At 43.6% G+C, this 18088-nt stretch overlaps 1 protein-coding gene across 3 annotated transcripts in view; it reads right to left on the bottom strand.

The window, feature by feature from the left end:
* LOC113405310 (proteasome adapter and scaffold protein ECM29-like) overlaps positions 1–18088 on the bottom strand; it is an 83620-nt gene that overhangs the window by 21575 nt on the left and 43957 nt on the right. For all 3 annotated transcript variants that reach the window (XM_026646383.1, XM_026646381.2, XM_026646382.1), the window contains exons 18-31: positions 17523–17754; positions 16587–16678; positions 14508–14642; positions 12592–12757; positions 11947–12119; positions 10872–10973; positions 9037–9160; positions 7808–7953; positions 6586–6640; positions 5831–5945; positions 4684–4749; positions 4267–4384; positions 2010–2177; positions 772–851 (exon numbers count right to left, since the gene is read on the bottom strand). In XM_026646383.1, the coding sequence (XP_026502168.1) occupies positions 772–851; positions 2010–2177; positions 4267–4384; positions 4684–4749; positions 5831–5945; positions 6586–6640; positions 7808–7953; positions 9037–9160; positions 10872–10973; positions 11947–12119; positions 12592–12757; positions 14508–14642; positions 16587–16678; positions 17523–17754 (1772 nt within the window). The remainder of the gene's footprint in view (positions 1–771; positions 852–2009; positions 2178–4266; positions 4385–4683; positions 4750–5830; positions 5946–6585; positions 6641–7807; positions 7954–9036; positions 9161–10871; positions 10974–11946; positions 12120–12591; positions 12758–14507; positions 14643–16586; positions 16679–17522; positions 17755–18088) is intronic.

The raw sequence follows: 18088 nt of genomic DNA on the forward strand, positions 1-18088 counted from the left end.
ATTAGAACGGAGACATTCAATGGATCAGGTTTGGAGCACAGATTAGATGTTTATGCTGGTTTGCTGATGAGCTATATCAAAAAATGTGTAACTAACAGCAGCTCATTATCAGAGCTGTATCTAACTGCACCCTCCTATCACCAAGTCCTTATACTACACACTGATAAATGGACTGTCCATAGACTCAGACCAGGACACAGGATACGTCCACACTTCAAAACCCCTCCAAAAACCCAACCACACACACCACGCACAGAGCGGGTCTCAGAGCCCAGGCCAATGCTACGGAGCTAAAAAAAAGCAGTGCAGACGTTTCTGCTTGGGCTGGAGCCTGGGCTCGGAGTCCGGGCTCAGAGTCCCGCCCCGCTCGGCAGGTTTCAGAGCCTGGGCTCCAGCCCGAGCATCTACGTGGCTGTTTTGAGCCCTGCAGCACAAGCCCGGTTCTGAGCCTCACTGGTTTTAGTTTGCAGTATAGACATTCCCTAAAACTTTTCAGGCTCTGGGACCCCCCCAAGAACGTTGCAATCAGAAGACCCTTTTCTTCAGCGCCTTTAGCCCAGTATCACAGCAGGGCTGAATGGGATCCAACACTGAAACACAAGGAGTTGCGGTATATCCTACTTCAGCACGACTCTATTCTGGTGGTGGGTTCCATTCTGCCCACACACCCCGCCCCACCCCTCGGCCCTTTTCCTTTCTAAATCCACTAGAATTTCTAACGACGTGTTGGCAGTTTTGTTTAAAGAGGAAGAGGTCACTGTTCAACGATACCTGGATTCTCTGATCCTCCACATGTTGCTGGTCAGGTTGTTGAGCAGATCATCCAGAATCTCCTTCATGTATTTATCAATCTGGTGGAAGAAAAGACAAAAAATCATAGACCAGGAGCAGCCTGCAGCTTCCCATCAAGGCTCTGGCCTTGCAACTGGATCCACATACACGGGTCTGACTGCATGACTGGGACCGCAGCAAGCAAAAGTCCTGGTCTTTAGCTTGTACCTGCCAAGATTTTCCACCTTTCTAAGGAAGGTCTCTGTGGACGAGACACAACGCCCCCAGAGTTACCAGCCAAAGTACAGCAAATCCTGATCGACTGTGAAAGGTCAGAGCTGACCTTGCATGAGCCTGTTCTGCTCGGGCTGGCTCTCTTGCTCCAGTTTGGAAGAGACTTCCCCTCTGCTGGTTCAGAGCCCCAAGGCTGCGGGGAGCCACATTAGCCATGTGGAGAAGGGAAAGCTAGAGCCCTCCAGCTCTTTTGTTATGGAGAGGTTTGGAAGCAGAAGCCAATAGGTCTCTAGAAAGACCAGAAGCAGGATATTTCCACAGGCCTGAGAGCCTCCGAATCTACTGATGCAGTTTTTTATGGGGAGAGGTAGGATTGGGGCTGCTAAGAAGAAAACTCACTAATCCATTCCAGAGTTTCAGGAGCCCAGGGAAGAGAGGGGCTACCACTGAGCTCTCCTACCTCCTGTCACTTGGGGACAGCTTCTTCCACTGAGTCAGCATCTGCTTCTTCCAACGAGCAACCTCCTCGCCACTTCAGGGAAGCTGATCAGCTGATCTTTGGCTGCCACAACCCCAGAGCCCTCTTCAGCCACTGACGGGTGAACTGTACCCTCACAAAGCAGCAGGGACCCCTAGGGGCTTCTCATAAAAAAAAGCAGGAAGTGCTGCAACCCCTACTTTATGGGGCAGCAGAACTTGAACGTGGCCCTTGCAGAGGAGCTCAGGAAGATCCTTCCATGCATAACAGGCAGTGTGGAGACATCTGTGCATCTTCTATTTCTCCCAATAAATTCCACATCTCCTGTTCTACTTGGCTATGTTAGAACCTATTCTACATAGTAAGAGGTTTCCTCCTCCTCATACAGCACAGATCATCAATGCCTTTCACAAGATGCTCCTCAGCTATTTCTTGCCGAGAATCCTGTTGAGATGCTCAAGCACGTGGCTTTTCACTCCAACACCCTACAGACCCAAATGGGACATGAGAACTCATGCTCACTCACTGCAGATTTGTCGGTGACAAGCGCGTTCCAAATGCTGGTCATAGCCTGTCGAATGCCCATGTTGGGGTCAAACTGGTAACGATAGAGACGGGGAACCAGCTGGGGCAAAAACGGAGCCAGTTGCTCTCCAGCCTTTGTAGCGATCACGTTGAAACCAAACGCTGCTCCCTAAAATGAGGAAGAATGGATGTATTTGATTCGCTTCAGCAGACAAGTGCATCTATTTTACTCGTTTAGGGCCCAATCCTGGGCCCACTGACGTCAATGGCAAAGCTTCCACAGAGGTAAGCAATGTAGGATCAGATCCCTGTCACACCCCTGATTTGTCATCGCTTAGTTACATTCCCTATGTCATCTGGTTAGTATTAAAGTGAAGCCAAATATTGACCTTACGGACCAATCCCACAGCTTTGAGTCACACAATCAGCCTCCCAACAGGTAATGCAGCGAATTTGCAGTGAAGGGAGGATAACTTAATAAGGTATCACATATTCTCTCTCCCTCACTCCTTTTCATTTTGAGGCATCTCCTCAGCCCTCCTATCTAGAGATGGTGAGTGAGGGGGGTATAAATCTGTGCAGCAGTAAGCATTACAATAAGCAGCAGATTTTCCAACGAAAATGTGTTCCCAAAAGGAATCAGCCAAGTAGGAGTTTTCCCTGCACACAAACTATGTTGCATTTATAAAAGGACTTTTTAAAACAAATAAAAATCTAAGGTTAAAAGGAGAGAGAGAGAGAGAGAGCGCGAGCGAGAGGGAGCGCGCACTTCTCTGCATTTCTTTAAAATGCTTGGGATTACTGCTTTGTATTCATCACGGTTTAGAGGAACTCAAATGGCACTACTTCATCAGCCCTTCTGTAGTCAGAAAGGGGGACTGTCAACCCTCATGCTGATGTGTAGCTATTCACCCAAGTAGTCCCATTAACATCAGTGTAACTGAGCAAAATAACTTCTCAGCCGTGGAAGTCAGAGGTTCAGAGTCTAGCCCATAGTGACGACTGTTTGCGCTGCTCCAGTCAGTATTGTATCACAGCTGCCATTTTGCTTCAGGTAGAATATTGTGTCACAAATTTTTAAAAAGCATGGCAAGTAAATACAAAGAAGCTCCCTCTTCATTTCCCCTGCTGTGGCAGCGATCTAAGATCAGTGACAAACCATAAGGCTACTGTAACAGGGGGGCAGAATCTATGACCCCACAGAGGATGGAGTGCTCTTCTGCTAGCAGACATTAGAATCCAGCATAAAGTTGCTGTGTAAATTCTGCTGACTCATTACAGCAGGTGCAGTTTGTTAACTCCACCAGGCTATAAGAGAAAGGTGTGAACCTCTGGTTATAGGAATCAAAGGGCAGAGATAGGGAGGTCCTGCAGGAAACACTGACTAGTCAAGCTTTGGAAGAAAGCTTAGGCAGAGGCTTATGTTCTGCTTAAAGTGGAGTTTCCAATAAAGCCAAATCCCAGCAAGGGGGCACGTGATGAACTTGTGCAGAGTGGACAGGTTATTTGAAGCACGCAGCAGCACTGCCTGCTCGGTTGTTAAAACAACTTATTTTGTATTTCAAATGGGCTAATGAAAAAGGATGTCACATTAATCAAATCTTAATTAAAAAAAGTTAAAATAAACAAAAACTTTTTTAAAAATGAGTTAGAATGAATAGGAATGATAGTTATTTGACTTCAGGCAGCATGACAAGTCACATTGTGGCTTTGATAAAGGGTATAATGGCTAAAGAATGTGAGTAGTTGATCTTTTGGTAAATAAAATTAAGAGCATTATTTCAAGGACAGTGATTAAAACAGCTGGTGTGCTGTGACCACTGCTTATCACAATCGTCTCACTGCTACCTTGTGCTCCACCATCCTTTTTGTCAAAGCCACCTGTTTTTTGCCTTAAATTTAGGATTTAAGCTCTTTTAAAAAATATTTGTACAGCAGCTACCACACTGGGCCCTTAGCCCCTATTTGTTACCACAGTACAAATAATCAATAATAATATTAACTATAATTAATTACAGAGTGGAATGTGGAGTGTGGATTCAAGCAATGCAAATAGTATTAATGATTTGTTGGAATAATTGAAGAAATCTGTAATTCACCATTTCACATGCTGGTAGATTCACACTAGAACACAGTATCTATGGCCAGAAATTGCACCCCAATTGTTATAAGAGGAATGATGCAATTATTGGGTGGTGGTTTTTTTTGTTTTGTTTTTTACAGCTCACATAGGTATCTGCATTGTTGTATCAAGTTACCTTGCGCGAGTTCCACATGGCATGGTGGTTGGCCAGATTCATGAATTTGTACACCAGGTCTGGTTGGCTGAGGTCACTAGCCAGTGAACAAAGCTCCTTGTAGGTAGAGAGACCCTGACTTGGGAAGGCAAGAAGGAAAAATTAGCGTCACTTTTCAGTCTCAGACAGCGCCATCATACCTATAACTCCACAGAGTCAAGAATTCAGTAAGTAATTCAGCTAAGATATAAACATGTGTCCAATCAGTACTACAAAGAAAGAGCTATAGTAACTATTAGAGAGGTAACAAGAGTAACGCAATCAAAATTCTAGACAAGTAAAAACCGAGGAAGGATTTACAAGAAGAATATGTAGCTCTAGAACAGCAGTTTGATGCAGAATTGCACCTGTCTCATGGAAAGTCATCACTAAACCTACCCATCTGGGGTTTTGCCAAGGGCTCCCTGGAACACCACTGTCTCTCCAGTCACTTCATGTTTGACCCTGGTGATAAAACAGGCCCAGCATTAGCTTTTCCGTGACTGTCCGGGAACAGGCTATCATTCACACGCTGTACATTCGAATACCTATGAATTTGTTTCACTTTATTTGCCTGGTAAATCCTTGTTAGTTGCGACCCGATCCTGTCGACTTATGTGCATGCTTAACCTCACACACTGCGAGGCGTCCCGCTGACTCCAGCGAGGCGGAGCATTACCTACGTGTTTAAGTCTTTGAAAGGTCAGGATCTTACTGTTCAATTCTAAATTAAAAGATGCAGCGTATATAAACAGCTGCTTTTTACTTCTACCTGTATCTGTTCCCAATCACTTGGGCAAGGATCCAAACACATATTTAGACAAGGTCTCTATCCCGTTCCAAAGAGCAAAATACAATTTCCATCTGCCTCTTAGTCCCAGCTACCACTGGAATTTTCCCTATATTGCCCCACCCTCCGTTTATGGTCCTCTGAAGTTAGTGGCAACACTCCTATTGATTTCTGTGGGAGTTTTTCTAGCCTTTGTCTAACCTAACTGCTTCCTCCTCTCAGCAGGAGAGCTATCCACTCTACCGCAGAACCATCAATACTTGCTATGTGGTCATTTTAGCTATAATCAAACATTTTTTAAATATCAAAAATATTAGAAATATAACAGCAAAATTTAATTTCCAGCCGTTATTCCTAGCAACAGGCAAGCAACGGTACTCCCCTGCAGAAAGCTGCTGGGACTGTAAATAATCCAAAGCAGAAAGGACATTGGACTCTTTTGCACAAAAAAGAAATAGTTCTTCGTTAAAACTTGATCAGCACAAGATACATTTGACCCACAAGGCAAACCCCAAAACATCTTTTTAACTTTTCAACCATTCAGCACAGCTCAATAGGCTACAAACATTTCTACAAACATCTTTCAGTTCATTGTACTTAGTTATCACACACTGCCAGACATGTGGGGAGTAGGTGAAAGTTGATTTCCACCATTCTGATCCTAAGGAACCTCTCTCCACAGACCTGTCACACACACACACACACACACACACACACACACACACACACACACTTGAAGTTCTGTGCTCACCGTACCTTTTCCCAGTCATAAGCGTATCAACAAGCGTGGTGACCAGCTCCTGTTGATCTTGTTCACTACCTAGTTCATACACTAGCCCAAGGCCTTTGGAAGCAACGTCTTGGCTAAGTTCTGCAACAGATTTCATACCATAAAAGCCAAGTGTGTAAGTAGTAAGAAAAATACCAATGAAGAGAGACAATTAAAATAGGAGCTAAAGAATGGGATCTATGACATGGTTAAATGACATCAAAGGTGCTGGGGCCTAATCCAAAACCCAGCAAAATCAATAGAAAGACTCCAACTGATTTCCGTGGGCTTTAGATTAGCCCCCTAGGCACCATTTCTTCAACTGGATCTATGCAGGTGGACCCCTGCTGATTTAAATGGAGCACAGCCAAAAGTCTTGCCCATGTGGATCCAATTGCAGGATTGGAGCCCTGGTACACAAACCAAACAGGGGAGCCCCATTGGTCTCCACTCTACTATAGTCCCCCAGTAGACTATGGGGAAAGCATGCCTTCCCATGGAAATTTTGACGCAACTAGGTTAAGGGGGAGAGAAATGTTTCATTTGACATTTCTGCCAACAACAGCATGCAAACATGTCCATTTTCCAGTGAAAATTAATATTTCTACAAACATCTTTCAGTGCTGAACAATAAAGATTTAGATGGTTTTATGTAACTGCACTGAATAGCAAAAAGATTCTCTCCCCTCTGTTAAGAAACTGTTTGTTCAAAGACAAAGCACATAGATATGGTACTACTTACCATCATTATCAGACAGAACTGAAACAAATGCACTTTGAATCTCCTTGAGATGAGACTGAAAGATGAAAGAACATGTATTTTTTATTCTGTGTTTTTGCCTCCTCTCAATTTCATCTAACAGGGTCTAGCAGATACACTCCGACTATTTCATTGCTGTCACAATTGTAGTTCAAACAGACAATACAAGGACTGCACTCATTTCCTGAGAAGTTAGAAACAGGCCATCTGAAGTTCTGAGATAATAATACTTTGCATTCATCGAACATCTTCCCTCCAACCTCAAAGCAATTTACTAAGTAACATAAGTGTTACTCCCTTTTTCCAGATGGGGAAAGAAAGGATGGGGGGGAGGGGGAGATGCAGGAGGGGGAGTGTCAAGTAACTTGTCCAAGGCTACAAAGTGAGTAAGTCAGAAAGAGAACCCCAAACTCCTAGCCCCTGTGCTAATCAGAAGATTGTATTGCCTCCTTGAAGCCCCATTAGGGAGATGAGAACTCTGCAAAAATAACCTGATGTGGGGCAACTGGGCCAGTTTGAAATTTAGTAATAGTTTAAACCTATGTAGCATCTTTCATCCCAAAGCATTTTGACAACTATGTTCAGGCACCTTGCTGCTGAAATTCAGCCACCTTGGGATGGAAGGTGGCAGCCAACTGGCTCATCATTGCCTATTGCATCAGCGTGGTGGGGAGAGGAAGTTTAGGCCAAAACCACTGGGGTAAACTCCTGTATTTAGGCAGAAGACCAAGGGATCTTTAGTGGTCATACAGAGTGGACAGGCCCTCAGTTTTAAGGTCTCGTCCAAAAGATCCCAAACGCAATATTAGTTTATCTGCCTTTGGAGGGCAGAATTGACCCTGCTGGGATTTGAACCTGTGGTTCCAAGTAGTCTGGAAATTTCCAAACTGATTTATTCTTAGAGATTTAATGTTCTGCAACGAGAAATCCTTTAAAATGCCAGTGACACCAACCCCCTTTGCCTAAGAGAACAGGTCTTTGGGGCCGTATGCTTCAGCCCTTATGGAAACCAAACCCACAATGACGTCAGTGGAAGTTAAGAGGCCTATTAAGGCTGTAGGACTCCAGGAGCAGTATCATCCCAGCGACACAGGACATGCAGGTGTCACATGAAGATCTCAGCGAGTATATAAGGAAGGAAAGAGGCAACAGCGGCGAGGGGAGAGAAGGAAGGCGGCAAAGCAAGACAGAGGCAGATTGTCACCTTAATTTCTTTGTGTGTGCTCAGCTTCTTCACCAGTGACAAAAGCCAGATGCAGGCTGCCTGCCTGACGTGGGGGTTAGGGCTGACAATGTGCTTATTCAAAATGAGGTCCAAAACCCAGGGGACCACGTCGTTCACTTTCACATCTGTTTGGATGGAATAAAAAGATGAGGAACATTACATCGACACTGAAACACACACATGCTTATTGTCACTGAACGCATTCAATCAACTCATAGATAGCTCTTCATTATGGTGTAAGCCCTCACCCTGCACCTTCAGCACTGCCTACTCATTAAAAGGCCCTGCGGGAGACAATGGGAGTTTTGCATGAGTAAGGACTGCTAAATAGGCACCTCTTGGCCCAGTCTTAAAATATCCTTGGCCAAGATTCTGAACATCCGGTAAAAACGCACAACAATCCTTGGACTAATAGGAATGGTGCAGACTATGACTGAATGTGTTAGTGTTTTATTAGTACCCAAATTCCCCAGAGGGACTCAACCTAGCTTCTACCTGATCCTGCAAACACATATACATGTGCTTAACACTAGGCACAATTGAGATCAATGGGACTACTCATACCTATAAAGTTAAGCACGTATGAGAGCGTTTGCAGGAATGGGGCCTAAGATTGAACCTATGGTTTTTGTAGGCAGCATTTTTCATGCTCACTTTCTTCCATATCCAAAAATCCGATTAGTGAACAAAATGTGCACTAGGGTGCATAAAATCGGGTAGATATCCAAGTCCATGCGCACGCAAATGCAGTTTGTTCATAGCAATCCAAGCGTTTGTGTACAAAACCTCCGGCAGGAAAACCGAAGATTCCGTTTTAAAGTCTGCTTTGGGAAATTTGGCTCTAACTGTTTTAAAGGACGTATACATATTAGATATGAAACAAGCGTGGGAGAGCAGAATAAATGATCAAAGCGTAAAGCAGTTAATTGTATATTAGTAAGAAGCGGATTTAAACAGCACACACTTCAAAAATCTTTTCATTGTCTCTTGATATTTTTCAGGCTGGTCAAACGGGGGGAAAAGCCACTAACTAGTAAAAAAACAGGCAAACGGACAGGTGAAGGGTACTGAGCACCACCTGGGAACTGCTAAGAGCCTCTAACTCCCACTAACTAGAATCAGTGTCCCAGAAGTGCTCAACTCCACGTAGGACAGGGGCCTCAGGTTCTTCATTCCACCTCCAAATCGCCCACATCACCAATACATACCTGCAGGAGGAGTGTACTCTTCCTCGGTGACCATCCAAGCATCACGGGCAGCCACTGAGCTGGTTCCTATTGCGGCACTGGTAATGGCTTCACCAACGGTGAACTGAAGTTCTATTTGCTTGGCCTGGAAAATACAAGAGGTCCTCGCTAAACAATCACCTTGTTACTGACCAACCCCAACAATTCTCACCCCAGTACTGAGCAGAGCGCCGCAGTCAAGTGGCATTTTGCAGAGATTTTCAAAGCTCCCTAGTTTGGATGCTCAGCCGCCCGTTAAAATTGACGGCAATTCAGTGCACAAGCCCCCACGGCAACTTTGAAAACCTCAGGCTTTTACTTTTACAAAATGCTTTATGGAATATTTGACAGCCTGCTATAAAGTGTTACTGTAAGTCATTAAAACTGTTCTGCGTTTGTCCAAACCAGGGAACAAAGGTAATGCAGCGTCCTTGGCTGAAAAACAAAAGGTTTATTCACTTTGTTCAGCAATCCCAGTCAGTGTGAAATATTGAGGTTTTATTGTACTAGGCAGAAGTAAAATAAAAGATTCCCCTACCCACCACTTCAGGGAACAAACTGCTGTTAAATGTTCTATCACACACTGAAAAGCTGAGCCGCACATTCTAACTTCAAGAGATGGAAAGAAATTCTTTTCCACTCACCAGGGACACGCGAGTAAGATTTAGCTTTGTTCTGTGTCCCTCTACCACTTCCTCTCTATTCCTTTTACCTGCATCAGGAGCAGAACAGGCACGGAACTTTGCTACTCATTTAATTTATATATACATAATTTTTTTTACTACGACATGTAGCCCGTAGGCTTAATTTTCAAAGCCGCTGAGCACCTGCAGTTCCCATTTACTTCAATTAGAGCAATAGCTTCTCAGTTCTTGGCAGAATCAGTCCCTTAGCTTATAGTCTTTCCAAATTAGTTTCCTGCAAGCTCACATAAATCCTTGTGCTCAAGTAAACATTTTATACAGGAAGCTCTCCTGTCCTTGGAAAAGTTCTAGGAAGAGAAGCGCTGCATTTTGAAAGGCCCACTTTGAAGATACAAACAGGATGACCTTGTCATTTTTGTTGCTTTTACAATCATGTCATATTACAGGGCTTGGCCACGGCAGCATATTGGATATTCACTAGTCACTTCTGTATTTGCTAACTGCTCAATGTGATTATGATCAACTGAGAAAGGGAAAAACCAACATGCAAATGCAGAACACTACCCTAATGTGCAAGAAGTTTTTCATTCTCCCTTCCAGCATCTCATTCAGTAAATTAGCAACTCTGAAATACTGTGCAGAATGGAACAAAATACATTTCCAATATAGAGCAGAGTTCCGGGATTAACAAAAAAATATTGCTGATTTTTTCTAAAATGCTTAATTCAGCTGAGCTACACCACTCAACGTCTTTCCAATACAATTTCTGTCCTTTGTTTAAAATTTGTCACAGGAACAAGATATTTTGACATTCAATGTGTATCTTTAGTAATTTTAAAAGACCAGATTTTCAGAAGTGGCCTCTAAAAGGGCCTGTTAACGCAAGCACTTACACCCGTGCTTAACTTTACAGACGTAAGCAGTCCCATTGACAATATGTAAGTGTTTATGGGACTGGGAGAGAAAACTGAGGCCACAGGTTTTACATACACAAAACTTCTCTTCACCCTCTACCAGCCTGCTTGCAAACAGAAAGAACAGATGTGAAAAATGGACTGAGTCACTTCAAAGAGCAGCTCCCATTTCCCTTTGTAAATGTGGCCCAAAGTATTCAGAAGGCCAATACTAATTGAAACGCTCATTGTGGTGTAAGGGAGAACGTTAGTGCCTTACCTCCACAGAATCCATTAGTCCTTGCAACAGTAGTTTCTGGTGGGGAAAGTCTCCATCTCCCACTGGAAAGTAACCCAGTGTTTGTATCGCTCGTTCTTTCATCTTAAAAATAGAATCACAAGATTTTACTCATAAACCCAGCAGGCACTTTTTCAACATAGATGCCTCCTAATTTGAAATCCAGAGCTTTTATTATTACTCTTTCACGCCTTCCCACTGAGTTTAATCACAAGCTGTCATAGATTCCTAGAAATCAGAGATGGGAAAAACCTACTAGGTCATGCAGTACATCCTCCTGCCAACGCATAACTTTTCCCTACAGCACAGCACTAGCTGGATTAAAAAAATCACTGGAAAATGACCCAAGTGGTGGAGTTTCCCCTCATTCTATTTGAGGTCCAGTCCAGAGCCTAGTCCCTTTCGCACAGTACTGTTAGAGAAGTTCTTTCTGATTTTCAGCCACAATATCCCATTTTCTACACTGGGGGGGGCGGGGGGAGGAATCAATCTAAATTATGCAACTTCAGCTACGTGAATAACGCAGCTGAAGTCAACGTACTTAGATCGACTTACCGTGGTGTCTTCACCCTGGTGAGTCGATTGCTGCCGCTCCCCCGTCAACTCCGCCTGCGCCTCTCGCCGAGCTGGAGTACAGAAGTCGACGGGAGAGCGCTCGGGGGTCAATTTATCACGTCTAGACTAGACGTGATAAATCGACCACCGCTGAATCGATCCCTGCCCGCCGATCTGGCGGGTAGTGAAGACATACCCTCAGTTTCATCCCAAGAAGATAAAAAACACAAAAACTATTATTCATTCAAGGGATTTTCTAACAGCCTTTGGCCTAGCTCTCCTACACTGAAGCCAAGGGTAAAACTCCTATTGACTTCAGTGGGAGCAGAGTTAAACCAAGGCTGAGCACTTTTTGAAAATGTCATCACCAAGACTGCAAGGGTGATGTCTCTCTTAACTTGATAGGTAATCACGTTAGCCTCACTTTAACCCAAAACAAACAAGAACAAACACAGAGAGAAAATATGCCAGAAACAAAATTAACAAACCAAAAAAATCTTGCCTTATTTGTTTCCTTGCCAGAAGGGATTCTGGTCAGTAAACTCTCAACAAGATGCAGCTTTGTAAACCCGGTGCCTTCGTTGGGAATTGGCAAGGGGCCGTTCCTGCCAATTTCCCCCAGTGCTGTACAAGCAGCAACTGCCAGGAGCGGAGAGGTGCTGTCCAAAAAGGAACCTACAGAGAAGCAACAGGATGACTTGGGTTTTGTCCCTACAGGGGGGTCGAAAGTTTTTTTTTTTTTTTTTTTTTTTTTAAAGGAGAGGACAGTTTGCTCTCCTGTATAACAGAGAGAATCAGGAGTGAAGTCAGAGTTACAATAAAGTAAAACCAATTTAAGTGAGAGAAATATACCACAAACGTACACCTGTGTGCACCTGCTCGTCTCTCACATGGGAGTCTATCTCTTAATTAATATTGGAGTAGTGAGCATTGTTTACACCTGATCAGACAACAGAGATGGAGACAGTCTTAAAGACTGGCAAATCCACCAGACAGGTGTTACTCAGCATCAAGGCCACTGTCAGTTCATGCAGCCAACCTGAGAAATATCCTGAACCAGCTGTGACTGGAAACTATGCTTACATAGATTCTCATGTCAAGAACCATCAATGCCAAGGTGCAATACAATAGCCAAGAGTGAAGTTACCTATTGTTTCTGTTGTGGTCTTTATGAGCTGGTCTTGTTCTGGCATGACAACAATATTTGGCTCTTCAATGTCATGCATCTCCATCATTCTGGTTTTCCTTTTGGCCAGGTACCTTCCTACTGTGAATCCCAAAGCCAACAAGGATCCATGTTGGATCTCCGGGTTCTACAGACAATACCAACATGGTAGGAAATCTACATAGACACAATCATGCATTTTACATAAAGCGTACATGAAAAGACAGATGTATAGGTAGGCCCGCTGGAAAGGTACAGCACGAAAATTCTGAGCTATAGCCCAGCCTATGGGGCTTTCCATAGGTTGTCGGTACTGTCAATGTTTTCTCCCCTGGAAGCCTAAATTGTGGAGATTTTCAATAGCTAAGGGATTTAGGAGCTCAAGACACACAGAAGGTCACTGGGACCTCCACTCCTAAATTGCTTAGGATCTTTTGAAAACTTCCCCCTCAAGTTACCAGGAGGAAAAAAAAAACCATCTGTAATCCTTTAGTTTATAAATATATCCTTCCGAATGTGAGCAGTGCGGTCTTCCCCAGTTTGCACATACAAGAGACTGAAACAAGGGGCCAAGCTCTGCTCTTGCTTACTCCAGATAAAATCCCTTCAATTCAGTGGAGTTACTCAAAATTCACAAGTGAGTGCACAATCTGGTCCCATCATTCTAGATAAGGTTAAAGCAAGAACATTAATTATTTCAGCGTTGATCTTTGTATTAGAAATGTCTAGCTAATGTCTTGTTCCGGATTCAGAATCCAGTAGTCTGGATTCATTTGAAAGGATACTCTGCAGGAATAAGGCTTCAAGATTTAAAAGATGCAAACAACAGAACTGCATTTTTTTTTAATGCTTTTGTTTGATCCTCAACATACTACTGTAAAAAGGAAGGGGAAAGAGTAGATCTAGGGGGGACTGGAAGATCTCAAAGAGAGAATGAAAGTTCTCATAACAAATATTTCTTTTAAGAGAGAACTGAGTAAAATAAAGACTATTTTGTTTCTAATGTCTCAGCTTAGCTTTAAACCTGGGAGTAGTCCCATTTGACTTCAAAAAGAACATGGTGTTAAGGTACTAGTAAAATAGCAGATTACTGAGATCTATGTATGTAAAATCAAAATAGTTCTTTGAGGAAAGGATCTAACTCTTTCCTTAGACTGCGGAAGGTGAGTCGCATCAAGAAAATTATTTGCCTGATTTCTTTGGGGGGAGGGAGGGAGGCTGAATTCCTCATTGTTTGCAATCCTTTTAGTCAAGGAACTCAGGTAAGCTCCAGATCTATGAATAATGAGAGGAGGAGAGGGGCTCAGAGGGAAGGAAGGAAACCCCATCTAGTAGTGAGAACAGTCGTGGGAGGTGAAGGCTGTGGATTGTAAAACCATGCCCTACCTAGCAAAGGCTGCTGGGTAGGAGAAGCTTTCACTGGCCAGCGGTGAAGGGAGGGAGGGAGCTATGGCTTAGCCAGGGGAAGGGCAATGAGTGACCAGCTAAATACTTCCTAAAATCTGTGCTTACCTTTAATTGCTCATCAATAAAAACAAAACTTATACCTACTGGAGGTAGCTGGTGCAACCCATTATCATGCAATAGGATGATGACTGTTTAACTGACTAAACTTCTTAATAATGGTTCCTACCTGTCCTGGTTGTGCTTAGGAGAAATGCCAAATATTGACTGAGTATAGTTTCAATTATTTATTTACTTAGAAAAGCTGTTCTGCTCAAATATAGCAACATTTTTTTCCTACCTCCAACAAGAAACTAATTCAATGGTGCTTTTCCATTTTTAAAAAAAAATCACTAAGTAATAAATTCTGGACGGCTATAAGATTAACATCTTCAATTAAAATGTCCCAATAAAAATAAATAAATACATGAAATGGATAAAGAGAATGTAATTACATGATTGTCTTTTGCTGTCTTGATCAGTTGCTGTACAGAGGACTTCAGTTCATTTCCAGACATTGTAGACAACACTACAGAATACAACAGTGCTGCCAGCTCACGCATCTCTTCCTTGTTTGTATTCATCAGACTCTAAGTTTAAAAAAAAACCAAAAAAAACACGACAAAGATGGAACATACTTCACTGATGTTCTACCTTTAATACAGTAGCACACCGTTCAGATGCAACTACCCACCTACACTCCATATTTTACTCTAAAGTCTTTTTTACCCTTGGAGTATTATTATCATCACTAAGTAACTTGCTTAGGACCCAGTTCAGCAAAGCACTCATGTGCTTAGGTTTAAGCATGAATAGTCCTATTGCCCTCAAGGGGACTACTCACATGTTTACAGTTAGCATGGTGCTTAAATGCTTTGCTGAATCAGGCATTTAAAGAAGAAATTTCATGTTCCCCAGCCATAAGGAGCTAATAACTGCATGGAATTGTACAAGACAACAATTCCATAGTGCCACAGAGTAGGTTTTCCTTTCGTTTGCTCTTTCCTCTTCACTTGATAAAAAGAAAAAGAGCTGAAGAGATTAAACCTACTTAATGCAAAGGCTGCAAATGTCACAGACACTGAAGTCAAGAAATGGAAAAGTCACAGTTCTCACAGCAACGTTCATTCACCTATGTTGTTTGTATGTGGTATTTTTTTATTACCTAGACTGTTAAAAAGGTCTGGTTATTATGGCAACGTTAGCATAACAAACATAATATAAACATTTGTTTCCTGATTTGTGTTTTTAAGTTTATAGCCTATTTGCATTTAACTCCACACACACGTTTGTATGTGTGTAGCAAGAGAGAAATGCAAAAAGTAGGGGTATAAACTTAAACAACATTCTTAGGTCACCTGAATCCTTCCATCTGAATTTTGTGTACACACCCACACCCCCCCCCCCCCCCCCCGCAAGGGGAAGGGGTCGGGGGCGCTGTTGGGGGGGGGGGGGGGGAAGGGGGGGGAAGAAGTTGATCACTACCAGAATACTGCCAATGGAGTTATATAGCGTGATTCAAAACTTACAGCAGTATATTAGACTGCCCTCCACCTACCCACCTCAAGAGAGCTGCCAGAGCAGTTCCTCTCACTGGTAGATTCTTACAGGGTGAAGTCATACCCATGAACTACCAAAGAACAGAACTACTCTGACAGAAGTGAAAGATCTGGCCCTCAGGGTATGTCTACACTGCACTAAGACACCGGCAGCTGGCCCACGTCAGGTGACTTGGGCTTGCGGGGATCTGGCTATGGGGCTGTTTAATTGCTGTCTAGATGTTTGGCTTGGCCTTTAGGCTGGGATTTGGAACCCAGGAGGGGGAGGGTTCCAGAGCCTGGGCTCCAGCGCAAGCCTGAATGTCTACACTGCAGTTAAACAGCCCTGTAGCCCAAGCCTGAGTCAGCTGTCACAGGCCAGCCACAGCTGTTTAACTGTCGTGTAGCCATACCCCTCAGAGTCTACCAATGTGAGGAACACAGGGTATGTCTACACTGCAGCTGGGAACATGCTCTCCAGCACAAGTAGACAGACAGGCGCTAGCTCTGCTTGAGCTAGCACACTAAAAATAGCCGTGTAGCTGGAGGTAGCATGGGCAGCAGCTTGGGCTAGCTCCCTGGGTATGTACTTGAGTGGCTAGCCCGAGCCACCACCAGTGCTATCCCCGGCTACAATGCTAATGTTAGCCTGCGAGCTCAAGCACAGCTACCACGTGTCTATCAACCCACGCAGGGAAGCACACTCCCAGCTGCAGTATAGACGTGCACTTAGTAGCATCAGTTCCTACCTAAAACTATGACTTAGCAAACATATAGCCGATCACAGAGTAATGAACTGAAAGAGAGAGAACTCTTTGAACAGTGCAAACGAAACCCGCAAGAGACATAGGAAATAAAAATGCAGCAAAAAAGAATCTCTCACTCCTCAAGAGAGTACTGATCATCTAATCAGCTACCTGGGAAATTATTAGGTCTTGAAAGGCCAGATTTTGCAAAGGTGAACAGAAAAAAAATCCACATGTGTATGCAACGTACCTTTATCCAATCTATTTTGTCTGCAAATCTGGTAGCTAGTTTTTCTGGATACACCGAAACAACTTCTAGAAGACAGTACATGACTGGCAAACCTAAAGTGTAATTAAAGAATCAAGTTTTGGAAAATGAAATACAATTTTTTCTATTTACAACTAATGGAAAAAACAGGCAGATAATGCTGCATCCAACAGTTTAATGCAAATTTAAAATATCTCAGATAATATGGAATGTCAAAGTCATAACTTTATTTCTGAGTACTCTCTCTCTTATGGATGTCAGACAGGCAAATAGTTAGTATGTGAATGCATATTTCTAGTAAACCGTTTTAAAGGTACACCAGTAGTTTGTGACGAAACTTTAAATTGCCTCCGATAGCTGATGAAGAGTGTCGTTCTACAAGGGCACAGGCACGGACTTTTGTTTTTGCCCGTGGGTGCTCCCCTCCCCTCCCCTGTGAGTGGTGGGCGGGGCCTCGGAGGGAAGAGGCGGGACAGGGGCACTGGCAGGGCCTCAGGGGGCAGGCCACAGTCCAGGCATCGGGGCACACAAAAGATTAATCCAGCCCTGTGGGTGCCGAGCACCCCCTACTTTTTTCAGTGGGTGCTTGAGCCCCGGAGCACCCATGGGGTTGGCGCCTATGTACAAGGGAACTGTTCAAGTGTGCAAAGACTGTAATAAACACTGATAATGACCTGGAAATTCTGACACCCCAACCTTGTGGCACTCGCTCTCTCTCCTTAACCCCTTTCACAATTGTGTGCGAGGGAATAACTCTAAACCACAAACTGGGATAGGACAGTTTGGGTTAGTTCTCATTACAACCTATGGTCACTGAAGCGAAGTTCAGGGTATTGAGTATGCTTGGCCAACGCTCATTCATAAGTTATAGAAAGAGCTTTTCTTCTTTCCTCAGCACCATGGCCTATGGTTCCTCACCTCCAACCCCAGACAACAGCTGCTGAAGAAGGCCAATATAGATTTGCACTGGGTTGGTTTCTCCACTTTTTGAGGAAGATGACGATGAGGAGGAAGATATGAAATTGCCAGACAGGAGGTTTCTGATATAACGGCCAATTGCTGGAGCATGGTCTTGCATGTCAGCTAAGTTCTGAGAGGATGGCACCACACCTGCGCTATGCGCAAGACACATTCGCAGGTACAGGACTATCTAAACAGAGAAGAGAACAAGATAGGGTTAAAGGTATTTCACAGGGAAACAGGAGTCAGATCCAGCAGGCCCCCCGGCCGTCAGCCCCTCTAGTCGGGTGCAACCAAAAATGGTAACTCAAAGGGGGTGCTCAGCTCAAAAAAGTTTGAAAACTGCTGGATTAAGTCATACGGGTCAAATACAAAGGTGCTTCTAAACTGGAGTAACTTGCATCTTTTCTCAGCCAGTTCAGCATGTAAGTTACACCAATTTAGCGTCCCTTAGCCCACGTTGTGTAAGTAACACATCACCTCTGAATTTGGTTCATTGAGACTAAGGCTCATCATTGACATCA

This window comes from Terrapene carolina, unplaced genomic scaffold (assembly GCF_002925995.2).
Source record: "Terrapene carolina triunguis isolate 2854851 unplaced genomic scaffold, T_m_triunguis-2.0 Scaffold35022, whole genome shotgun sequence".
Classification (NCBI taxonomy): domain Eukaryota; kingdom Metazoa; phylum Chordata; order Testudines; family Emydidae; genus Terrapene; species Terrapene triunguis.